General features: G+C 39.7%; 1 protein-coding gene across 5 annotated transcripts in view; it reads left to right on the forward strand.

The window, feature by feature from the left end:
- KCNIP4 (potassium voltage-gated channel interacting protein 4) overlaps positions 1 to 26,812 on the forward strand; it is a 789,448-nt gene that overhangs the window by 364,054 nt on the left and 398,582 nt on the right. For 2 of the 5 annotated variants that reach the window (XM_050948031.1, XM_050948029.1), the window contains exon 1: positions 12,771 to 12,876. The exons of the other annotated variants lie outside the window; for them this stretch is intronic. In XM_050948031.1, coding sequence (XP_050803988.1) covers positions 12,777 to 12,876 — 100 coding nt within the window. In that variant the 5' untranslated portion in view covers positions 12,771 to 12,776. Of the gene's footprint in view, positions 1 to 12,770; positions 12,877 to 26,812 lie in introns of those variants that run through there. 5 annotated transcript variants of the gene reach the window in all.

The following is a 26,812-nucleotide window of genomic DNA, read 5'->3' on the forward strand; positions in this document are numbered from 1 at the left end:
TGGTGCAGGACTCACTGTTCTGTAGGATGAAGTTTTCTCTTCAGTCACATAACAGATGCCAACAGTTCAGGCTTCTCCATACTGTCTCACCAGTGTACCTCAACGTTAATCTGAAAAGACCACTTCCAGAGCGGAGAAATTAGTGTAATCTTCCTGCCTATCCTTGGGTGCCTCTGCTGAGACTGCTAACAAAGGTGTCTCTGTGTGTGTGAGGGAGGTGCATGCAAAGTGGCCATCTGACCTTGTAATTGTCAATTAATTTTGCATATATCAAACAGCCATCAGATAGTGCAAGGTCATATTATTATTACTTACATCAACTCCATATGCAATATCTGAGAAATTTTACTATGTGAAGGTTGGCTCAGACCCTTTGGGGTGCTGAGTCCTCTGTTGCACCCATGTTTCAGCTTCCATATTAAAGTGAAGCAGCATCAGACTAGATATTGAGAGTACAACTCCAGGGAAACTAGAACTCTGGGTCTTTTTACTGCAGTGAGGTCCTCATAGGCAAAGAGGTCTGCCTCCACAGAAGTACTGCAACAAGGAGGCCCAAGTGAGTTTTTTGTATGACTCAGGGATCAGAGAGGGAAACCTGAATGCCTTTGGGAGTCTGACATACCAGAACAAAGACAGCTGTGCAGCCTTACTAGTGGAGGGGGCTTCATAGTTCTCTGGCAGGCTCAGGAAATCTGTAGGGGCAAACATGGGAATTAAATCCTACAATCTAGGTTTTGTTTTATATTCAAGCTATTTTTGTGCAGCCAGCCAATAGGAACTGGGGAAGACATTTGATCTGGACTCCCTCTGGTTCTGTTGTGATCCTGATTGTTAAAGTCCCTCTGAAAAAGAGGATTATTTCTTCTAAGCATAGGTGCCTGTGGTGTTCTGGGGAGGTGGAACTGAACCCTGACCACATGCTGATATTTGACTCAAAGTATCAGGTGGTTCAACCAGGGCTGGCTCCAGGCACCAGCCCAGCAAGCAGCTGCTTGGGGCGGCACGTCCGGGTCTTTGGTGGCAATTCAGCGGTGGGTCCCTTGGTCCCTCTTGGAGTGAAGGACCAGCTGCCAAATTGCCGCCAAAGACTGAAGCGGCGGTGGTAGAGCTGCAGATCGTGATCGCTTTTTTTTCTTTTTTTTTTTGCTGCTTGGGGCGGCAAAAATCCCAGAGCCAGCCCTGGGTTCAACTGATACTGATACTCCAGACTTCCTTGTTGTTTTTTTAAGCTGGGCTTTACAGAATGCTGTCTGGTTTCAGTCTCCCCTATTGGTTCCCATGGAAGTATGAGCTAGAATGTTTTGGGACTCTTACTGTTGATTAGCATGAAAGTCCCTTGTTATCTGTGGTGAGCTATTAATGAGCTAATAAGGGATTAGAAGGAAAATGCCTATCATCCACATGCTGCGTCAGCTGAACTAAACGAACTGTTCTATCAATTTTATTTGTATGTAGACTATTTTTTGCCAAAATTTTACAGTTGATGTAAACATTAATAAAGCCAACAGGGAGCTTTACAATCTTTCAGTCTATAGGGATAAAAATACAGCAAAAAGACAAATATTTTCCTATCTTTGAGGTATCTTCTCCCCTTTGAAAACCAGAGTTGGGTATAAACGGAGAATAAATGTTCACGTTCAAATGCCAATTTTATTGTGACAACTGATCTGGACCTCTGTCTCTGATAACTTGGAAAATGAGCATGTTGGGACTGGCATTCTCTCCGGTACCAATCTGTTTGCATGTTTCTGCACCATCTATTGCCTTGTCAGAGTGGTCTGCAAAATGCAATCTGTTAGCGTAGTTCCTAAGCCTTTGAAAGTTGACTAATAATCATCATCATTCAGGACATTTGTATCTTCAGTGGGCCATATCTTAGAAAAGTCAGTGAGTTCAAACGTCCATTATGGGTATCAATGGGGGAGGCTGACCTAGATCAAGGCAGATATCTGGACATACCAAGAAGTTGGTTGCTGGACAGCAAGTGTTGCAGGCAGATTGACCAAAGAGTGATGATAAGAGGAGAGACTTGCACTCATGAAATGTATGCTATTTACTTTTCTTTTTCTCTATAATTGAGCAGAAATTTTTGTTTTGTGGTATCTAGATATGTTAAGATCCATTTTTCTTTTCAGATCATTTTCTCTCTGGCTTTGGATACACTTCTTCTTTTTGTTAAGATTAGTGATGTAGGGCTAATTTTACAGATGTTCCTGGAGGGGGAAAAAAACCTCTGCAACATCTAAGGAGAGACAAAAGGGTAAAGAAGTGAAGCTGATCAAACCTGGCCTTTTTTTTTTTTTTTTTTAGGAGCCAAGTGAATTTTGGGGGTGCAAAAAACACTGAACATTTTCAATATTCACATTTAAAAATGAAAGTGTTGTTCTTTCACTTTTCTTACTGTCTAAATGGCACTGTGTATAATTTTAACCAATGCAAGTCTTCAGTGATATTTATAATTCAATACTATTTTTCAGGTGCTTTATAGCTGAGCACAAAGTACTTATTGAACAACTTCTAGTAAATTCTATGAGACTTAGTTACCCCTTCTGGGATAGGGGACTGCAAATGTAACCCACATGCTTAATGAGGAGATCTCTTTTTAAGAGCCCTAGAGAGAAGGGAGTTGTCTGGGTCCTGGCAGCTGGGCAGGTGCGCAATTAGCATTCCATGCCTAGAAGTTTCTGGAATTGAGTGGGGTAGTTCTCTGGGCATGCTCAATAGGTTCCCTGTTGCTAGGCTCATAGATTCCATTGAGGACCAGCAGTCAGGGCTGCTGCTTTACAAAAGGCCATGTGACTGACATGGGTTGGGAGAAGTTCAGCCAGAGGAGCAGAAAGCAGGTGGTTTTCCTTAACTTCTGAAGCAATTTGCAGCAGGTTAGACCTATTAACTTTCCAACACAGGGAGGCACTGGCAGTTTTAGTTATAGTCCTTTCCCCCATTTCCTTTTTTTAACTTTTCATGTTAATTTGTATACCATGAATGTTTTTAGCCAAACTGTTTTAATTAAATGGTTTTAAGTAGTATGGTTCACCAACTCTTCTCTTATTTAAATGTGATGGTGGGGAAAGAGTCACTATTTGTGCTATCTTCAGTTTTGTTTTTTTCTCTTGTATACTTAGTACTGATGGATTGGTTAATTAGTTAGCTGACTCCATAGTCCAGCAGAAGAGTAGAAAGAGACTGCTTGGGTTTCAGATAGAGAACTCCAGTTAAGCTTTTGAAACTTTGCATTACTTTTCACTGTGTTTAGATTTGAATTTTTTGTTGCTTTATATTTATGTATAACTGTGTGAAGATTTATGTATATGGATTATGAAGTATCCTTGTTACATAGTAGCAATTTTTTTTCTATTTTATTTGCCATAAGATTTTTATAGAATTGGTACTTAATTCTTAAGTTCATTACTTTATTTTTTTTTTTTGACTTGTGGGGAGGCTGATGCTGTGCAATCCTTGCTCAAAATCCCCAGTGACTGAATTCTGGTCTCCATATGCTTTTCTGTAGGACCTGGGTGTTCAAACCATGGCTTGTGAGCCATATGTGGCTCTCTTACAGTTAGCATGTGGCTCAGAGAGCCCCCTGCCCCCATTCTCTGCCTATCAGACTGGGAGGGCGGAGCTCAGGGCCTCTGCCATGTGGTGGGACTAGGGCAGAGGTAGGCAAACTACGTCCAACTGGCCACATCTGGCCTGCGGGGACTTTCCTGCCTGGCTGCTGAGCTCCTGGCCCAGGAGGCTAGCCCCTGGCCCCACCCCTGCTCTTCCCCGTCAGCCTCAGCTCACTGTGCTGTCGCTGCATTGCTCTGGGCTGCAGGGCTTTGAGCTCCTGGGGCACCGCAGCTGCAGAACTGTGGCCTGACCCGGTGCTCTGGGCTGCGCAGTGGCACGGCTGTAGTGCTGCCAGCTACTGGTGCTCCAGGCAGCACGGTAAGGGGGCAGGGAGCAGGGGGGTTGGATAGAGGGCAAGGGAGTTCAAGGTGGTGGTTGGGGGTGTGGAAAGGGGTTGGGGTGGTCAGAGTGAGGAACAGGGGGGTTGAATGGGGGCAGTGGTCTGGGTGTGGAAGTCACGAAGGAGGGGGCTTGGATGGGGCAGCAGTGGGCAGCCGGGGCAGGGGTTCTAGGGGCAGTTAGGGGACAAGGAGAAGGGGTGGTTGCAGGGGTCGGGGGGGGAGGTGAGAATGAGGAGGGGTTGGATGGCACAGCAGGGGGCAGTCAGGGGTGGGGGGTTCTAGTGGTGATTGGGGGGACAGGGAGCGGGGGGGGTGGATGGGGCAGGGGTTCCAGGGGGGACATCAGGGGCAAGAAGCAGGGAGGGGGTTGGATAGGGGTCAGGACCCAGGCCACACCTGGCTGCTTGTGGAGGTACAGCCTCCCCCAGCCAGCCATACAATTTTTGAAACTTGATGCGGCCCTCAAGCCAAACAGTTTGCTCACCCCTGGGCTACGTGCAGGTACTGGTGCCTGCTCAGAGTGCGAGGGTACAATTTAAAGGTTTGTGCCCCCCACAAGGCATGGCCCTCTTTTACCTTGAGGGGCCCTTCCCTGCAGCTCCCAGGTGTTAGCTCCACATGGAGAGGCAGCCGGGAGGGGCCACTGCTTTAGCTCCACAGGGAGAGGCAGCAGCAAAAGCAGTGTCTCTTCCTGGAGCTCCCAGCTGTTTGCCACTGCCTCTCCCCACAGCCACAACTCCCAGCTTGCCAGCTCCAGTTGCTCTAGTTGCTGTGGAGGGAGGGGCCTTGTGGCATCATCTGACTGAGTGGGGTCAGCAAACCCTGGCAAAAATCTGCAGGGGCACATGGCATGCACCCCCCTCATGCATTGCCTCTGGCTTCTGCCCAGTGGGGAAGGGGCTTGGGGCTTCAGCCCCATAGGGCATGCTTGCTGGGGCTTGGGAGTTCAGCCTCAAGACCTCCCAATCCCTGCAGGGCTGAAGCCCGGAGCTGCGGCAGGCATGCTGTTCTCTCAGACTTCTGAAGATGGTGGTATGCGGCTTGGATGGTCTGTAAGTTTGGCGACCCCTGCTGTAGGAGTTTTGTTTAAGCACTAGGAAGAGGGATGGCCAGGTAAATTCTAGTCGGCCCAAAGGTTATGCAGACTTGCTCCATCACCCTCCTGAGGGTCCTGCTGTTGAAGAGCAGCCTTCACTTGTAATCAGGATTCCATAAGATCCCTGCCTGTGTCGGTTTTGCTCACCCTTCACAGGTATTAACTCTGTTTTGGCTAAGCTGGCAAGTGCCACGAAGATAGTGCTGGCTTGCTGCAGGCCTACCAGCAGAATGAGAGACAGAAACTGCCACGCTGAGTCAGACCAGTGATCTAGCTAGTCCAGTAGCCAGGGCCAGGTGTTCAGAAGAAGGGGCAACAACCATCAAAAGGCATAATTAAGGCAAGTTTCTCTCTAACTTCTGTCAGTTAGGGTTTTCCTAGCCATGTGAGCCTTGAGGATTTATATTGCTTATATATTCTTATTCTAGTGAGGTGACTGTAGAGATATTTACTAAATACATGTCTACTTTATTTAATCTGCTATAAATTTTTGCACTGACAATATCTTGTGACTGGTGACTTCCAAAGACTCTGCATTGTGTGTACAAAATAGAAAATTTCATTTCATCCTAAATTTGTTTCCACTTAGTTCTGTTGAATCTCTTTCTCATATTCTGGAAAAAGGTTAACTAGGAGCACCTAATTAACCTTCTCTGCTCTGTTCATTATCTAGTATTCTTCTGTCCTGTCCCCAGGTAATCCTCTCCTGCCAGGACTTGAGAGACCTAATCCTTTTAATATTTGCGTTCAGGATCTCTAATCATTTTCATTGCACTTCTTTTGATCCTCATATCTTTTTTTTAAGATGGGCTGGCCAGAAATGGACACAGACTTCAAGGTGAGGGCATACTTAATGATCTGCAGAATGGCATTATATATTTTCATTTTTATTGTCTATTCCTTTAATATAACCTAAAATTTTGATTAGTGGGGAGGGAGGGTTTGCTTTACTTTGTTTTATTTACCACCACAGGACATTAAATATTACTTTGCTACAAACTTTGTTTAGGTGAAAATATACAGCAGATGGTGTTAGTGTGATTCAGTGATGTTTAGAGTGAGTGCGTGTATCAATGAATGCTTCAAGAATTTCTCTGGGAATGCTGAAGAGAGGGAGATGGCGTCAGTCACAACTAACCAGAAAAGAGTAACTTCTTGGGAGGAAGGGGGTTAAGAATTAGTTCATGCCAATTGCCCTTGATTTATTGGTTCCATGCTTTTTAAGGTGACCCTGGGTAACATTCAGCATTTTAGACACATCCTGTACTGTGGTCTCCATTCAGATGTGAAGCAACTTTCTGTGAGACTTCACACCATACCATCTCCAGAATGGCTCTGTATTGCTATAACAGCATGTAAAACTGTACAATTAATCCAATTAAGTATGGTTGGTAGACTTACTGTCAAAGAGCAGGATTTTCAGAAGCACCTAAGGGAGCTGGGAGTCCAAGTTCTTGTGTTCCTAACTCCCTTAAGTGCTTTTAAAAATTCCACCTTGTATTCCTCCAGCCTTGTTCTACATAACCAAGAATGTTTCAGAGATGCTTATCCTTCATTACATCAGAAATGCTAATAATGCATAACCAAACTAAGAAAACCATAGTATATATTTCTACTAAGTTCAGCACTATGAGACTCATGGTGCGTGATTAATTGTATTAATAGCACCCTAAGGCTGGAATAAACTTGGTGGAGAAAAAAAGTGAAAATACTTCTCACTTTGGGACTGAATGACTGAATTAAGTTTTCATGCTATCTAAAATCAGTTCTTCATAAACTATCAAGCTAAAATATAGAAAAATTCTATGAGGGTCAATCCTATTTATACTCAGTACAGTAGTCCCCAACCTTTTCCAGGTGGTGGGCGCCGGATGATGAGCCACCAAGGACTATGGCTGGCGGACAAGCATCTGCCGAGAAGCTGCAACGTCAAGAGTCATCACCCCCCAAAATCCCGCTGCAAATCAGCAGCATTTTGGCAGCGACGCCTCTTGATGCCGCTTTTTGGTGGCATTTTGGCAGATGCTTGTCTGCCAACCAGTACGCAGGAGCACATAGATGCCCCGGCGGGTGCCCTGCTCCAGTAGTATCTAGAGTCACCCACCCCACCATGGATCAGGGCTCCATTGTTCTTGGCACTGTACACTTCTATAATGAAAAGATAGACCCTGCCCCAAAGAGTTTACAATCTAAGTATAAAATGAGAAAACAGTTGTGATGTGATTACAATTAGTGTAACAAGCAGTTGTAGCACCCAACTGCCAGCACATTGACATGAAGTTTATAGACTTTAGAGGGGAATTTATAGGAGAGTTTAAAGGAGGGATTTGAAAGAGGACAGTGGTGGCAGTTTTGCTGATTTTTACCCATGCATAAGGAGCTTCATGAGAGAGGAAAGATGTTTGTAGGCAAGGCTTGATTAATGGGCAAGGAAGGCTGGCATCAGTTCTAAGTCATGACCAGCATTGACAGTGAAGACAAGTATTTGGTATTTGATATAGAGAAATGTGAGGGGACGGGTGACACGGCTGGAATGACAGTCAGAATGATTTTCACAGCACCATTTTGAATGGCTGTAAGAGGGGAATTGTCGTGGTATGCACCCCCACTCTGAACCTTAGTGTCCAAAAGATGGGGTACCAGCATGAATTCCTCTAAGCTTAATTACCAGCTTAGATCTTGTAGCGCTGCCACCAACCAGGACTTGCAGTGTCTGGTACACTCTGGTCCCCCCAAAACCTTCCCAGGGGACCCCAGGACCCAGACTCCCTGGATCTTAAAACAAGGAGGAACTGAGTATTCTCCCCCACCTTTCCCCCTCTTAGACTTTCCCTCCCTGGATCCTCTGGAGAGGCTTCACCCAACTCACTGGTGAAACAAGATCCAAATTCCTTGAATCTTAACACAAGGGAAAATAAACCCTTCCCCACCGGGTCCTCTCACAGGCTTTCCCTCCCTTGGCTATCCTGGAGAGAGAGACAGATTCAAGCTCCGTGAATCTAAAACAAAGGGAAATTTGCTTTTCCCCCCCACCACTTCCTGGTGAATTTAGATTCAATTCCCTTGAGCCTTAACAAGGGGAAAAAAATCAATCAGGTTTTTTAAAAGAAAAGCTTTTAATAAAAGAAAGAAAAAAGTAAAAATTGTCTCTGTAAAATCAAGATGGAAAATGTTACAGGGTCTTTCAGCTTATAGACACCAGGGAGAATCCTCCCCGCAGCACAAATACAAGTTGCAACAGAGATACAATTCTTCCAGCAAAATACACATTTGCAAATAAAGAAAACAAACAAAAAAAGACTAAACCGCCTTTCTAACTGGTACTTACTAAATTGGACAGAAGATTGGAGAGTCTGTATATGTGTCTGGTCCCTCTTAGATCCCTGAGAGAACAGAGAACAAGGAAAGCAGCACAAAACAAAGACTTCCCTCCACTGAGATTTGAAAGTATCTTGTCTCCTGATTGGTCCTCTGGTCAGGTGTTAGCCAGGTTTACTGGACTTGTTAACCCTTTACTATCTGACAGGAATAAGATGGCATTTTTTAATGCCAGAAAGCAAGAGGTTACTGTAGTCTGGATGCAATAAAATGAGTGAGGTATGAAATGAAGTTTTATTAGCTGTGTAGACTGTGAGAGAAGGGTGAACCTTAAGTGTTGTGCCATCAAAATTTAGCCATGATCTAGATGTGTGGATCTAGAGAGGGCCATATCAAAGATGACACCCAGAATACAAGGCTGGGTGACAGGGAAGGCTGGAAAGAGTTGAGTTCAATGGGACTAATCATGTGACTTGAGTTACTCCTATGCTTAAAGCTTTGCAGGATCATGCCCCAAGCTTGTCAGATTAGTGCATAATATGATACCTGTTTGCTGCTTTAAACTTAAGGCATATGTACAGTAAGCAGAAATAAAAGCTGCGTTTCCTACTGCTTTAGATTTCCTCTGTTGAAGAAATACTTCACAGAAGCACTATGCTTATTTCTAAATATTTTAGATGTGTAACTTCATATCTGTATGGATCTATTCATTTGTGTCTTTGTAATGGTAAGTGTAAATGACTTGCTCAGGAGTCTGTGAATGTATGGATAGTATTGTGTAATTATTAAAAGGCTATTAAAGAGCTCTTTGTGTGGACTATAATATTTGCAAATGTTTTAACACCGTGTCAAGATGCAGCGAAGGCGGCTACAAAACTCTTAAATAACTTATTTATCTCAGTTAAAACTAGATCCTTTGTTCTCAGTCACTTTGAAATTTAGCCTTCAAACAGCTCTTCATCGCTGTCCTATTATGTCTGTTGTAGAGACTGCAATTCATATGTTTTTGCTTTTATCTGTGAGAATGGGGCAAATTCAGCTGCTTTCCATAGAGCACCCATGCAATAGCAGTATAGGTTGTGCTCTTCCTTACTAGGAAGAGGTTCCAGTTAATATGAATCACAGTGCACTAACAGGCCCAGCTGGACACAGTGAACTAATTGGCTTGAGAGCACATGAGGACACCTAGCCTCCCACAACTATGCAAAGTACCAACAACTCAAAATTTGAAGTTATCTATCACATAGACAAAATCAAAGCATGTTGTAAAACAGATTCCTCTTCCTCAAAAGTATTTTAACACCATCCCTGGCACAGTCCACTTTCTGTTCACCCACAATTGTCACTTTCAAATGAGCTCTTCACTACAGGTGCACAGGCTTTTCCAAAGGATAGTTAATAAACCATTTAAGGCAATATATGACTAGAATGAGCCTGTGGTTTGGCAAATGATCAAGCTGTTCTCTCAACAGGCTGCAATGGAAAGTTGCTTTTTAAATCTGGCTGAAAGAGCTAGTGGATGATCACCCAGATATTTCCCCATCCTGGAAGATCTAACACCATCATAGAAGCTCCTAAAATGTAGGCTGGCAGCCAGTGACTGAGAGTAAAAACAGTAAGGTTTATCCCATAGTCTTAAATCTCATAATGATTGACTGCATCAGAGGATTTAATATTTTATTTGCAATTCTTAACTATTTACTTAAAAGATTAAATACAAAGGATTAAAGATACACAGATACAAATGTTTATTTGTAATGACTTTGTTTTAGCTTTTTTTAAGCTAGAACTACTACTGGATTTCAGATTTTTATATTTTAAAAAACCTGCATCCTGTGTGTGTGTGTGTGTGTGTGTGCTCTATTTTTTTATGCAAATAGATAAGTTTAAGTAACAGATGTAACTGGATTAGCAAGTCTCAAAAGTGAACAGCCTAGCCTGTTCTTTGTTTGCCCATCTACCACTCCTTATGCTGTATAAAGGCTATCACTTATAGGAGGAGGGAATTCTGCTTCCTTTGTTTTTTAACATTAGAAATATCAATTATTATAAGACACTGAAGTGAGGACTGGAGGTTTTAATTCAGAAAACCTAGTAGAATATATTTTGTTATAGGTGATACTTTGATTCATCATAAGGGTGAAGGACAAATAAGCAAGGATGGTGTTGCAATTAATTTGCTGGAGTTGAGCTTGGAAGATCTGGGTTCAGTTTCCAGCTCTCCTACAGACTTCCTGGGTGACCTTGGGCAAGTCACTTAAAGTCTTTGTGCCTCAGATCCCCATCTGTAAAATGGGGGATAATAATTCTTCCTTTATCTCTTCCATCTTTACAATCTATTTAGACAAGACTGACAAAACTCTTTAGGCCAAAGCACTCTTACTGCATGTGTACAATGGGTAGCACAGCATGGACTCAATTTTGGTTGGGGCTTTTAGGTGCTACTCATAATAAGATAGTCCATTAAAAATAACATTCTTGTTGTTTCAATACATTTTTAACATTTTCAGCAGTCACATTTTAATTACATAATCCATGGGAATGGATAGACTAATTCATATGTGGGAATATCAAATTGTCTAACCCACCTTGTCTCACATGCATCCTAAATAACTTTGTACCTATTTTTTTTATGCACACAAGAAACAAAAGTTGTTATTTAACTGGTGGATTGGCAAATTAAAAGCCCAAATTCAGCAAGTGTTTGATCTGTGACCTGTTTGTCCATTACTAGGGTGCCCTGGAAAGAAGCATAGTTAGCATAAGTGGAACATCTTTAGAAAAGCACCTGCCCTGAGAAAAAGGATGGGTGGAGAAAAGATGTACAAACAATTCAAGGAAAGGTGGCTTAAAGAAAGGCAAAGATAAGGTATGCAAAATCATTAAGCCTTGCAGCATTTTTGAAAGACAACCAGTCAGGCACTCAGGTGAATTCCTGTTGAGAGGGAGCTCTGTACCTTGGGATTCTCCACCCATTTTTTTTCTCTTTACCATTCTAGGGGTGGAGAGGAGATCTTCCCCAGCAGATAATACTTGTCAGGTGATAACATAGGGTGATATGTGCTCATCAAGCCATTAGGCTTTGTCTACATTAGGGAAAATTAGAACTTGTGTCACATACTTTGCCATCATCAATGCAGTTGCACTGATGATACACTAGTACTTATACTGTTGCTAAGAGCGGCTTAGCTGTCTTAACAACAAAATGTTAAAAAATCCATGATCCTGCTTAAACTAGGGATGAAATTCTGGTCTAACTTAAGTCAATGGGAGTTTTGCCATTGACTTCATCAGGAGTTGAGATTTCAGCCTGCAGGCTTAAATTTATGGCAGCTCTGGCCTGGGCACTGTTGCCCGTGGTGCTGTAATACAGCCCCAAATTTTTCTAATGTACGTGCATGCTTAACCTACACTATAGGCAACAGTGCCGGTATGGTGAGGTCTAATAAAAATAGACCACCATATCTTTTGTATAGTTAATCCCCCCCCCCCAAAAAAAAAACATTAAAAGCTTTGCTAGTGAACTCTTCCTCCCCTTCACACACTCTTATCTTTTTCCTTTTTAATTTCTTTAATCTCATAAAATTGGCTCTAAACATGAAAAAGATAAAAGGATGAAATGGAACAGGTTTGTACTTAAAAAAAAAAAAAAAATAATAATAAAGTGCAAAAATAATTCTCTCTATGCTCCAGGAATAAAATATAAATATACTTGGTAGGCACAGCAGCAAATTCATAATCCTCAGGCTCTTTTTAACAAGGGAAACTAGTTGGAAACTCCAGTCTTAAGCTACAATATCTGTCTACAACTTGATTAATTTACAAGAGACTATATAGTACTAGTTTTCTAGAAACACACATTTCAAGCCATTCAGATTTAATTCAGCTATCCAGATTATTTTCATGTTCCCATTCTTATTTGGATATGAGACCTTTTTGTCCCTTAGTGTCCAATGTGAGCCCACATATTAGTTAGCTTCTGTTACCTAGGCAACTGAATATCCACAACAATGCTACAGTACCAGAAGCACTGGCACAAGAAGAAGCATATTCCCAGATCCCTAGCTATCACTCTAGGCATGTCATTTTACAGGGGACATTTACTCGGTGACCTCCTGGGTCCTTGGGTGATCGGCACTTTACTTCATGCATGACTGTCTTTCTCTGTAAGAGTGATAACGAGCAAACAGATAATCCTGACAGGCCTGAGTTGATCCGTCTGCCACTTCCCTCTGGCCTCTGTTAGTGTAGATAGGATGTATTTTCTCTCTCTCTCTCTCTCTCATTCTCTCCCCTTTTCTCCCCCCCCCACCCCAGTAGCCTTCTTAATGTAGTTTAATGGCTTTACAAAGCCAGGCAGAAGAGCACTTTCCTCAGTGGCTGTGGTTGGACCATGACCTCTCACCATGAACTTGGAAGGGCTTGAAATGATAGCAGTTTTGATCGTGATTGTGCTTTTTGTTAAAGTGTTGGAACAGTTTGGGCTGATTGAAGCAGGTGTAGAAGGTAAGGGAGTTTATTTCAGTGACTTCTAAAATATTTTTGTTATGATCTCTTGTAACAATGCAAGGGGTACCTGTAAACTGGATGTAAGATACTGCCTGTGTCACCCAGAGATGCACAACAGAAGCTTTGTGGCTTAAACATTACAAGTTGTAGTGATGGTTTTTCTTTTTACAACAAAAATGTTGTTAAAATACTTTCAAGTACTGTACAAATATAAAACTAGATGTTTAGCAAAGATGTTAAGAATTCTAACTCCTTATTCATGTTTATAATCTATAGTTGTAGCAATATTAATAGATCACAAATCAGATTTCAAAATAGTTAACATGCAAATAATTTTTATAAAATGATCTATATCTATAAGAACATCATCTGGGCTGGGAGTGCTGTAAGCAGCTATACATATTTTATTATTGCCAATCTTATTAAAGTATCCTTTTTGTTTTACTTTGATAATGATGTGTTTGGAGGAAATAACTGCAGTCCTTGGATTCAAATGAGCAACTCTAACATTCACTGCGGGCAGCCAAGTGAATTGCAAGTTTGTATTGCTTGATGCTGTTTATCGTAGACAATTGTCTCTTATCCTTATTAACAACAAAGTTTGTATATAAAACAGTAAACATAAGAAATCAGGTGTCTGCATTTCTTAAGTATGGCTTTTCTGAGTGCTCCTTAGTAAAACATTTGATTATTGTGATCTTGTTCTTAAGGCATAGTTACTCTTTTCATTTAAGTAGGAAACTGGGTGCAGTGTAGTACACAAATGCACAGTTATTGTTTCCCAAAATTTTACAAGCTCTTAGATTATTTCAGCCAATTTCTTAAATATTCCTATAAGCTTGCATTTTAGACTATATGTGTACTTATACACATACATTTGGGATCTCTGTCTATGAGCAGATTATGGTTTTATAGGCTAACAAGTAAAAAAAAAAAAAAATCTCTGCAACGTATATTTGCTAGGCTTAAAGTAATCCTGTGTGTGTAACCCTTTAGAGAAACCCATTCTTTTCTTCAAGTGATTTTTAAGAGTGTTCACTGAAAACTGTCTTTTCTCTCATGCTATGTATGTGTAGACATAATTACAGCTTCTGAAAATGGTGTCTCCCACAGACATTGTTATCAGATGCATTTTTGTTTAAAGCTTTTTTTAGGATGGTGTGTGAGTGCATTAGGGTTCATGAGAGTTCATTATTATTGGTATACATAACTGAGACCTTATGCTTTTGAATAGATTATTAGAAGCTGATTTTGTCTTAAACTTGTTAATTAAAAAACTGAAATTTCATCTATACTTCAGTGTAATGGTAAATGTTACCTACAATGATAACCTCTTACAAAATACTGTTTGTGTTTAGTTGGTATATTTCTATATATTCTGTTTTAGGTATGACTGTTGTACCCCAGTGAGTTTCTATAGTAAAATCCACTATTGGTGGTTTTATTTATTTATTTTTTTTATTTTATATATAATGGTGGTAAGTGGGAGACAGACTATGGGGGTAGACTTGCTTCTCAGTGTCTGTAAAATTCCTGTAAGATGTATAAAGGTTTGTAGAACCGCTGACTACTGTGTTACAAAAATTCTGGAGTTCAAGGAGAACTGTCCGTTTGCATGTGCACACAATCTGTTTGGTTTTTACCCTTTATAACACAGCTTTCCAGAATGTTAGCTGAAATAAACCATAAGAAAAAGTATAAAACTTATTGCTTCGTGGTATTCAAAGTGTTATAGGCAACAATATGTATGGAATAAATGCATATTTTGTTGAAATTGCTCTAGCTTTATAAATGATTAAATACACAAAAATAGGGCTTACACAGAAAGGATGAATGGATGTCATGGGTTTATTCATGAACTGCAGCTTTACTCCCTGCATGTTTCTCAGACCTGGAAAATGAAGGTTTTGAATGAAGCAAGAGGGAAATTAGTGGTGGTTGTGTGTTTGTTCGTGATCTTTTTTTATTTTTGGCAGTTTTACTTGAGGGATTTAAACAATTGTCTGAGGTGTTTTAGATAAACGCTATTTAACTACACTCACACATATGTTACTTTGTGATACATGTATTGCATGTGTAAGTGCTGAAAAGTTCTTAGAACATTTAAAAAATTAAATCATACACAGTTACAAGCCAATTCACGATGCTTGTATGGTTTTCTAAAAATTTTGATAGTGTCCTTAAAATTATTCTTTGTTATATTGCATTGATGCAGCTTTCATTAGGTGACATCTCTTTTCTGTGCTCCAGGATTCAACTTTCCTAGTAAGATCTCCTTGCTCACCAGTAGCTCACCTTGATTGACATTTGTTGGCTTTCTTTTCACAACACTGAGAGTTGTTCTGTCACTTCAGATACTTCCAGACAGATCAACAAATTACTTTTAAATTCAGTAATAAAAATGGATCCAAACTAGGACACCAAATCAAATGCTCCTTTTACTCTGATGTTCAGAACCATATTTGAACTTCAGAGTTCTCTCCTCCAGATGGAACGGAACAAAACCAAACCTTGGATCTGAACACCCTCAGATTTGGGGAAGCTTGGATCTGGCTCTGAATTTTGTGATTCAATCAGCTACTTAATCTAGAAGGATCAAATACTTACCCTATTTAAATCTACACCAAAATTCCATTTACTCAATTGGGATTCTGATTTAGTTTTAACTACATAGATACTGATTAATGTATATATTTTTCTCAATATTGTGGTGTGTATTTACTATGCAGTATTTGAATACATGCTATTATGCACTGAATGTGATTCAATACAAGGTACTTTTCATATACAAAAATGAAGTATTATAATGGCAGAATCAGAATATTTATTTCCCAATCTGCTGCACTCACCTAAGTAATTGGAAAGGCCCATTCAAAATATCCAATCATCCTAAGTTGCTGAAAGATTGTGCTGTGATTTATAGTAGGAGTATTTCCAAACTAAAAGGAAAGATGTTTTTAAAAATGTATGATAGATATTAAAGGGAGAAACAACAGTATAATTATACAGATCACAGGACTTGATACTTGTAATGACTCTTCAATTGCTTGTGAATTGCCTACTGGCCTGCTTAAGTGTATCTTCTTGGTGTTTTTTCAAAGGTGAGTATTTAAAATGTTTCCATTATTAGAGTATCAATACAATAATGTTTTACTACAGTACAAATTGAAGTTTGAAATGTTCTTGATAAACCATACATGACTCTTTGGAGTGTGTGTGCGGGCTTGTTAAATATAAGAACAAGTAAATTAAAATATGCTAAAATCTTAAGGTATAACAGTAGTCAGGATATCAGTTTGTATTTCATAATGTTTCTAGTTTCTTATGAAAAGTGGTAATCTGTGTACAAGTTAATCAAATTAACCAGATACAGAAAGTTTTAAATACATATTTTCCCCTCTGCATCTAAGACAATTATTAAAGTTCAGGTGGTCTAATCTAGCTTTTTAAAACAAAAATGTAAGAATAAAGTTGATGTGCCTTATAAAGAGATCAGCCCCTTCTCAGTTACAAAAATTGAAATGGTTTTCTGTTAACAGTATATTATCAGAATTTGAATCTCCTTTCTAAAACTAAATGTATAATAGGTTGTGAAATGACCCTGTTCAATCAGATAAATAATAGAGCATACGCTATGAGGGTTGATGTGGAGTGAGAACACACGCAAATAGCAACAGATACTGTTCAAAGCAATAAATAGCCACTAATAAAATTCAGCAAGAAATAAAAGCTGGCATAAAAGGTAGTTAATGTTACACTAAAAAATGTTGTTTTTTCTTATTATTTCCCTGGCTATAAAATGTTAACTTCATGATATCAATAATAGTTTCAAAAACTTCCTCGTGAGCCCTGAGAGTGGCAGCAGTAGTTTGCACAGAACTTTACAGCTGAAATCATTATAATGGAGAGAAACCCACTGGATCAGTGGATTGCTGTAAAATGCCAAAGTTTCTAACCCAATCTTAATGCTGGGTATTTTGATAAATTGCTTTCAGTTGGAAAACAGTGATGACTATGGATATACAGGGAGTTGCTGAGTGATGTCCTAGTGCTTTCTTTTTAACAAGCACTATGTATGACTGGTAATGACAGTCTCTCTTGAGTTACTTGTGGCTGCTCTTTGTGTTCTGCTCTGAAAACAGCAGCTATTGAACCTGTTTTGTGACCTAAACTGCAGTCTGCTGGGAACTTCAGAGTAATCACTCTTCATTGTGATGTCCACAAAAGTGTGTGTGTGTGTGTGGAAGAATTGTCACATCAAAGAATTTATATTGATGAGCACTAGCCCGTAACAATCACACAGGCTTGTGCACCATTCTGCATTTCTTAAGAATGATACTGTACACTCCTCCTTGATGTCAGAGGGTGCTGCATGCATGGATGTTTTAAAATCTGGTCCTAAATTAGCATGTGAGTAGACCTAGCTGCATGCCTCATTAGGAAAGTGAGAGGAAATCTTGGACATTTTAAAATAGGCATTTTTGGTCACTGGCTTAGAAATAGTTGCTACATTATATCTTCAGATTTTTCAAGAGAAATTGAACAACAGATGTTTAAAGCAAACCCCTTAACAATACTCAATAGCTGCAGTGCAAGCAGTAGGTGGAAATCTAATATATTCAATCAAGGAAAATTGTACTGTCTTTGTTCCATACACAGTAAGAATAGGTCATATGTACATTCCAGATATTTATCACATTGGAGGTATAAGGTTCTGAGTACAATGTCTGAAAACTAGAAATGAGCAAGTGTAAGAAGAGGGGCTAGGTGACTCAGGAAATTAATAATAGGTTCCTTTAACTTGTAGCTTATTGTTATGACTAACATAATGGGTGAGAGTCACTGCCTTCTGACAGCTGTTCAATTGCCTTTGTGAAATGTGTTAGTGGCCTCAGTTCAATGCCCAGTGAAGAATTTCCCTCCTAGGACTAATTGCTACTTCGGAAAATGATACTCTGCATTTCTTTAGTGCACTACATCCCTAGATCTCAAACATGGGTAAATATGTTGTTGATGGCTTCAGCAAATACTGCAAGAGTGTAATAGGTATGGAGACTGCACTACCCTGTCACCCATCATTGACTGGGCTGGCCAATTAGAAATGATATATACCGATAGAATAACATCAGGATACTTACACAGCCATTGCCATGTAATTGACAGTAAATAAAGAAGGTTAAGCTCCAGTGCTGTCTGCTGATGCTTTTCACAAAGCTAAATATTTAAAATTAATCCCCCCAAAATAATGGGAAGGCATTAAAAACACTTAATCGCAATCTGATATGTAGCCTGTCGCTAACAGCTTAACTTTCACATAGGCATGTGGATACTAGGAGAACCTTTTTTTTCCTGGCACAGAATTATAGTTTCTAAAAGTATTTTGGTATAATATAATAGTGTCCATTGGTGCTGGAATGAGGGGTGCTGTGGGTGGTGCTGCACCCCGTGGCTTGAAGTGGTTTCCATCATATACAGAGTTTTTTCAGTTTGGTTCAATGGCTCTCAGCTCCCCCACTATACAAATTGTTCTAGCACCACTGATTAATACCAATTGCTTGACACTAATTAATTATTCATAAATTCTAAGGCCAGAAGGGACCATTGTGATCCACTAGTCAGACCTCCTGTATAACACAAGCCCACATGAGCTTCCCTGAATTAATTTTGTTTGAACTACAAGATATCTTTTAAAATCCATCCCATCTTCTAATTGATGGAAAATCCACCATAAGCCTTGGTAAACTATTCCAGTGGTTAATTCTCTTCACTGTTAAGTGTGTGCCTTCTTTCCTGTCTGAATGTATCTAGCTTCAGTTCCAGTCATTGGATCATGTTATATCTTTGTCTGCTAAATTAAATAGCTCATCAGTTTTTCCCCCTCCCGTGTAGGTACTTATAACCTGTCAAGTCACCCTTTAATCTTCTCTTTGTTTAAGGTAACTAGATTGAAGTCCCTCTCTTTCACTATGACATGTTTTCCAATCCTTTAATAATTTTCATGGCTCTAAATTTTCCTTTGAACTCTCTCCAGTTTATCAACGTCCTTGTTGAATTACGGAAACTAGAACTGTACACAGTATTCCAGTGGCACTGGTGCCGAACAGTGGTAAAATAACCTTCATACTGTTTCTCCTTATTCCCTGTTCATACATCTAAAGATATTACTGGCCCTTTAAGTCACAGTGGGAGCTCATATCCAGCTGATTATCCACCATGACCCCAAAGTCTTTGAGTCACCTCTTCTCAAGGTAAAGGCCACCATCCTCTAAGTACACCATACATTCTTTTTCCTAGATGTGTGACTTCACATTTGACTGCACTGAAATGCATATTGTTTGTTTGCACCCAGCTTACCAAGCTATCCAGGTTGCTTTGTATCCTGTGTGTGTCATCATTTTTAATAGCACAGTTAAAGTAGCCAATAGTCCAGAGATTGGCTAGGTGTCCATAATACCAGATCTATTAAAAGGCTTTCACATAGCCCTATTTTGGGGGACACTAGTAACTTCAAAACTGTATTCAGACATCTTTACCAAAAATGCATACTATATCAGTTTAACACCTGCCTATCTCTTACTATTGTGAAGATTTTAATATATTTTTTACTCATCCTTCAAAAATGTATTTGCCTTAAGTGAAATTTTGCAAGGTTGACTTACAATATATGGGACAGAGCACAACCTTATACTGTTTATAATAAATTAGATGAAAATTAAACCCATTGGGGAGAGTCAAAATTATTGTTTAGTACCTTCCAAAGAAAGGTAGTGGCTCTTTTCAGGGAGAATTCAGTTGTTAATGACCATTGCTATCCTCCTTGTTTCATTAACAGTAAATGATGTAGCAAGCAGATACAAATGAAAGAAATAGAGCTTTACTGAGTATGTTGAGGGTGGTATTACGAGCTGAGACACTTCTGTATGTCTACCACCTGCCACTCCCCAGCTTCTGGTCAGTTCTGACTCCTGATCCTCTTTCTCTAGTTTTTATTGAAATAATACATTCTTTGAGTGATCTCCTGTGATAGGGGGGCTACAGGGTCTACAGGAATGTGCTTGGGGAGAGTTATACATTAGTATGTAGGAGCACTTGTATGCTGATGACATTCAAAGTTCCTTTTAACATATCCAGTAGATCTGGAGACTGCAAACTTTCGTCTGATACAGCCATTGCCACAATTCCATGTGTTCTTAGGATGTCTCAAAACAGACCACATTACAGCTGAACTGCTGAAAGGTGCTCTACTTTGGGATACAGTGGAAAGCTTCAGCTAGTGAATAATGTCTCTATCCACCTCTTAGGCAAAGGAAGTCTATGTGAACATAAAACATTTGAGTTGCAATCTGCATCCTGGTGTAATTGAAAGGGTTGGTTATTTTCTGAAAAGCTCTGAATAGCCTGGAGCCTCTCAGTCTGGGGATAGGTCTCTTCTTCTTTCATACTAGGATTCTATTAAGAACATAAGAACGGCCATACTGTGTCAGACCAATGGTCCATCTAGCTCAGTATCCTGTCTTCCAACAGTGGCCAATGCCAGGTGCTTCAGAGTGAATGAACAGAACAGATAATCTTGAAGTAATCCATCCCGTTGCCTATTCCCAGCTTCTAGCAAACAGAGGGTAGGGACGCTTCAAAGCATGGTTTTGCATCTCTGCCCATTCTGGCTAATAGCCATCAATAGACGTATCCTCCATGAACTTATCTAGTTCTCTTTTTTAACTCTGTTATAGTGCTGGCTTCACAACATTCTTTGGCAGAGTTCTGCAGATTGACTGTGCGTTGTGTAAAGAAATACTTCCTTTTATTTGTTTTAAATCTGTTGCCTATTTTCATTTTTGTGATCCCTAGTTCTTGTGTTATGAGAAGGAGTAAATAATACTTCCTTATTTACTTTCTTCCCACCAGGCATGATTTTATAGATCTCTATCATACCCCCCCCTTAGTCGTCTTTTCCAAGCTGAAAAGTCCCAGTTTTATTAATCTCTCTCATATGGAAGCTGTTCCTTATCGCTAATCATTTTTGTTGCTCTTTTCTGTAACTTTTCTGATTTCCAATATATATTTTTTTGAAATGGGAACACAAGATTTGCATGCAGTATTTAAGATGTGAGGGTACAATATATTTTCTGTCTTATTATCTATCCCTTTTCTAATGATTTCCAACGTTCTGTTTGTGGTTTTGGTTTTGGTTTTTGGACTGCTGCTGCACATTGAGTGGATGTTTCCACAATGACTCCAAGATCTTTCTTGACTGGTAACAGCTGATTTAGACCACATCATTTTATGTTGCTCAGTGTCAGTCTCATCTCTTTTAGAGCAAGTATGAGAATATCTTGGTTAAAGGGAAAGGTGCAGAACTTCCTGCAGAATTCTTACTGTCTCAGCACAGAGGCTGCTGCTGCTTATACTCTTGACCATTAATTTCCTATTGTGCTACTTAATATGGCACTTACATTTTGTAATCCAAACAAAACTATTACTTCCAGTTCCAGATGTTTTGCTGCCAAAGGGCACTGTAGGCAGAGGATGTCATGTGAACACACTCTTTGTATGTCACAGTTTTACTTCTGCTTTCTATTTGCCACATTGAATTCCAATCTGATTAAAATCTTCATTACACCTTGTGAAACGCATTTGATTATTTTTTGTTAGTTTTGGACTATAGCCAGTGGATGCTTATTTTGTCAATGGATGTGGATGGCACAGGCTGTGGTGGCTTGGAATTGTACCAATTTTGGGGAAGGCATATTTATCTTCCAGTAGTGTCTGTCTAAATGAGCACAATATAAATATCTTCTTAGCTAGAGGCAATAAGAGTAATGGGTTGCTGAAGATTTTTTAATCGAGTTTTTAATAAGTCATTCTTCAGTTTACAGTATAGTGGGTAAAATAGCTCAGTAACCTTTTCATATTGTGAGAGTATAGGTGTGGTGGAAGAGAGATTGTCCTGTAATTCACCTTGCGTTAATAGATTAAAATTAATCTGAGTATTAAAATCCATTCATATTTCTAACTAGTATTGAGTATTTATTACTACTACTGGTTCTTCCTGTGCTCTTCATCTCTAGATCTCATAGCGCTTAACAAAGGGAAACAAATATCATTATTCCCATTTTACAGGTGAGGAAACTGAAACCCAGCGTACCAAAGAACTAAAAAATCCACAAGCATGTAGGGACAAAATCAGGATTATTAAGGCACAAAATGATTCACATCTAGGAAGAGAGACGAGTCAGTAAGAAGAGATTCTTTAAATACCGTTGGAATAAGAGAAAGATGAAGGCAAGTGTAGGCCCTCTACTTAGTGAAGAAGGAGAGACAATAACTGATGAAGCCTGAGGTATTTAATGCCTATTTTACTTTTCATTTAAAAAGGTTAATGGTGGCAAACAATTAACAAGGGGGAATGAATACAAATCAAAATAGGAAAGAACAGGTTAAAAATACTTAGATAAATTAGATGCATTCAAGTTGGCAAGGCCTAATGAAATTCATTCTAGGGTACTTTTTAAGGAACTAGCTGAAGCATTCTCAGAACTGTTAGTGATTACCTCCATACAGGATGTATCCCAGAGGACTAGAGAAGGGCAAACATAGTACCTCTCTTTAAAGGGGAAGAAGGGCAAAGAGGACCCAGGGAATTATAGATCCATCACCCTAACCTTGATACCTGGAACGATACTGGAACAAATTATTCAACAGTCTGTAAGCACCTAGAGGATAATAGGGTTACAAGGAATAGCCAGCATATATTTATCAAGAACAAATCATGCCAAACAAACATAATGTTTTTCTTGACAGTGTTACTGACCTAGTGGATGGGGGAGGGGAGCAATAGACATAAAATATCTTGGTTTTCAGTAAGATTTTTGACACAATCCCATATGACATTTTGAAAAGTAGTCTAGATGAAGTTAGTGTACCAGTGCACAGTTGGCTCAAAGATCAGAAACAGTAGTTATCAGTGTTTTGCTGTCCAAATAGGAGGGCATATCTAGTGGGGTCCTGCAGGGGTATGTCCTGGGTCTGGTATTACCCAATATTTTCATTAATAACTCTGTTAATGAATTGGAGAATATCCTTAAAACTTGAAGATGACAAGAAGAGGAGGCATTGCAACCACTTTGGAGGACAATAACCTTGCCAAATTGGAGAGTTAGACTGATATCAGCAAGTTGAAATTCAGTAAAGGCAAGTGCAAGTACTTCAATTAAAAAGGAAAAATCAAATGCAAAACTACAAAATGCCAGATCACATCTGCAGCTTCTCTCCTATCTGGTAAGCCCTGGCTGAATAACTGGCTAGGCAGTAATATTGCTGAAAATGATCTGGGGATTACAGTGAATCACAATCAAATATGAGCCAGCGATGTGGTGCAGTTGTGAGAGAGACTAATATTTTGGGGAGTATTCACAGGAGTATTGTATGTAAGACACAGGAGTCAACTCACCCACTTTACTCAGCAATGGTGAGGCCATAGCTGGAGTTTTGGTGCCATGCTGTAGGAAAGATGTGGATAAATTAGAGTGTCCAGAGGAGGAGAATAAATGATAAAAGGTTTAGAAAACATGATGCCTGGGGGGAGGGAACTGGGTGTGTTTTTTCTTAAGAAAAAAGACAGAGTATCTGCAGGTCTTCAAATATGTTAAGGGCTGTTTTCAAAAAGAACAGATATTTTTCTCTGGCCACTGAAGGCAGGACAAGAAGTAATGGGCTTAATCTGCAGCAAGGGAGATTTACATTAGCTATTAGGAAAACCTATCTAACTGTAAGGGGAGTTAAGCACTCAAATGCACTTCCCAGGAGGTTATGGAAGCCTTTTTGTTGGAGGCTTTTTAAGGTTGGATAAACCCCGTCAGTCCTGCATTTCAGTTAGCCTAAGTAGCTTTCATTGATTCATTCAAAGACTTTAAGAGCAGAACAAACACTAGATCATCTCATTAGACCTTGTATATCACAGATCATTGACTGTCACCAGTTATCCCTGTATTGATCCCAGTAACTTGTTTCACTAACTCACATCTTCAAGAAATGCATTGAGTCTTGATTTTGGAGACTTTAAGAAATGGAGAATTCACCACTTACCCTGGTAGCTTGACCCAATGATAGTCATTATTAAAAACCTCTCCCTAATTTCTCACTTGAAATTCTGACTTCAGCTTCCAGCCAAGTTATGACTTTTTGTCCCAGATGAGAGCTTTTTTAGAACCTAGTATTTTCTCCCAGTGATGGTATTGATACATTGAGTCAGAAGTGGCTTGATTACTTCTTGGATAAGCTAAATAAATCGAGCTCTCTAAGTCGCTCACTGTAAAGCATTTTCTCCAGCACTTTGAATAATTTTTGTGGCTCTCTTCTGCACCATCTACCTTTGCACCATCTGTTCTTAAAATACAGACATCTGATGTGTAAGCACCGCTGTCACATTCTGGGGTACAATTCAGGCCCATGAGGGGTTATTACTGCCTGCCTTGTAAACCTAGGTGCCTTAAATGCTCTGCTGCTGTGGCTTACAACCTGTACACCTACAGCTGGCAGATAAGCATGCACTGAGGGCATGTCTACACTTACCTCTGGAGCGATCAATTCAGCCGGGGTCGATTTATTGCGTCTAGTGAAGATGCGATAAATCGTCCACTGAGTACTCTCCATTGACTCCAGTACTCTACCAGAGCGAGAAGCGCAGGCGGAGTCAATGGGGGAGCGTCAGCTGTTGACTTATTCATGTAGCTGAAGTTGCATAACTTAGATCAATTCTCCTTCCCCTTCTTTCCCCAACCCACCCCACGTGTTGACCAGGCCTGAGTGTGTGTTAAGTGGCTTAGGCTCAGTGCTTTAATTCCAGCAGCCTGCTTGTTACAGACCAGATACATGCTGATATCCACCAGTCTTGATTGCCAGCCAAGTGACTCTGCCACACTCCCTGTCCTGAATTTTCCCAAAACCATGTGCTCTGCAATGTCTAGCCCATCTCTGGACTATTCAGAAGAGTCAATACCCAGCAGCTTGTTAATTGGAGTTAACAATCACTTCAAATACAATACAGTACTGGGTTGGTCTAAATTAAAGCAAAACAAGTTATTAGTAATCTATCCTATATGATGCCAAGTAACCAAAACAGTAAAAATGGTTAAAAGTGAAAGACATGCAACTAAACATCATCTAAATTTTAATCTAGCATCTCTGATTAAGATGGTTTATGCCCCCAATCACTTTGTCCAGCATAATTTACTGTCAGGACCTTCCACAGAAATGCAGAGTCCTGGGTCCCTTTATCTTCCTAGGTGAGAGAGAACTTAGTTCTGTGCCCCTCTCTTTTCTAGTACAGTAAACCTTTTACATTGAGTTCTTATCAAGATTATGCTCCAAAATAAAGTTAATTCAAGCTGTGAGGAAGGAGACATGGAATCTGGTTAAAGGAAGTTCATACTGTGCCCTGCCCCTGGTGTTTGGTAATATGAAAATTGATCTGTTCCTGCTCTCTGCGATGCAAGTGGATGGCTAACTGATATGTGGCTGGAGGCATTGGGCTGTCCTTATTTGGGAGAAATCTGTTTATCCACTCCCCAGACTTGTCTGGTAAACGCAGTTTTTAGTTCTACATTTCCTTCATATTTGAGTGCTTGGGTGATTACTGTACATATTCCATGCAAAACTGTTAATGATTAGAGTGTTCGTTTTCCAGTGTCACCCTACAGAACACAGCATCGTTTGACATTAATGATTGGGGGTACACTGAACTGGTCAAACTAGCTGAAACTCACTACCAGATACCAGTGAGCCTCTTACATTACGATGCCGTTATAGTCGCAACTCGTCATTCACCTGTTTTGAAGAGGATATGGGCCTATAGAGTCCCTGCTGTTTAGGATACAGTCCCCCATTTTGTAGGTATGATCTGAAATCCTTGTTTGTATATGTATATAACTGCATTTGTCTGTATTAAAATGCATTTTGTTTGAATTCTCTTAGCTTATCAGGTTATCCAAATTGCTCTGAATGACAGTGCTGTCCTCCTCATTCACTATTCTGGCAAACTTTGTCTCATCCATAAATTTTATCAGCAGTGGTTTTATACTTACTTCCAGATGACTGAAAATGTTGAATGGCATTGGGCTTACTAGCAATCCTGGGGAAACCTCCAAAAAACACCACTGTTCAGTGACGATTCCATATTGACAGCTACTTTTTGAGACCTGTCAATCAGCTTTTTTATCCATTTTTTAATCTCTATTTAATATTGTGTAATGCTAATTTTAAAATGAGAATGTCATGTGATACTAAGTCAAATACAATACAAAACTGTAAGTATATTACATTTATGTAGTTACTTTGATCCACCAAACTTGTAATCTCAAAGAATGAAATAAGGCTTGTTTTAGAAGGCCTATTTTCCATAAACATGTTGATTTGCATCAATCAATAATTAAAAAGAATAGAAAGATAATTAAATTCCCCACCAGTTTTCTATTATTTTGGCTGAGACTGATGTTGGTTACCAAGGTCATCCCACTTGTCCTTTTTGAATATTGGTACAACATTAGCACTCTTCCAGTCTTCTGGAATTTCCCTGATATTCCAAGACTTACTAAAAATAAACATCAGCAGGTCAAATATCTCTTCAGCCAACTCTTCTCCTCCTCCTGCATCTCGTCCCAGACCTGCTATTTAAAAATGGTTAACCCTTCTTTATCTTGTCTGACATCCTCCTTAGTTACTAATGGACTGGAAAGTACTTCAACATTCTCAGTATATGGATAAATCATCCTACTTATTTCCATTTTAAAGTTGGAAATATTTATTAAATATTTCTGCCTGTTCTGCATAATTAATATCATTATTTCCATCTAGCAGGAAGTCTAGATCGTTGCCATGTTTTTCTTTTGTTCCTAATATATTTAAATGTCGTCCTTAGCCGTGCCTGCTATGGATT

The sequence above is a fragment of the Gopherus flavomarginatus genome, chromosome 3 (genome assembly GCF_025201925.1).
Source record: "Gopherus flavomarginatus isolate rGopFla2 chromosome 3, rGopFla2.mat.asm, whole genome shotgun sequence".
NCBI classification, from domain to species: Eukaryota; Metazoa; Chordata; order Testudines; family Testudinidae; genus Gopherus; species Gopherus flavomarginatus.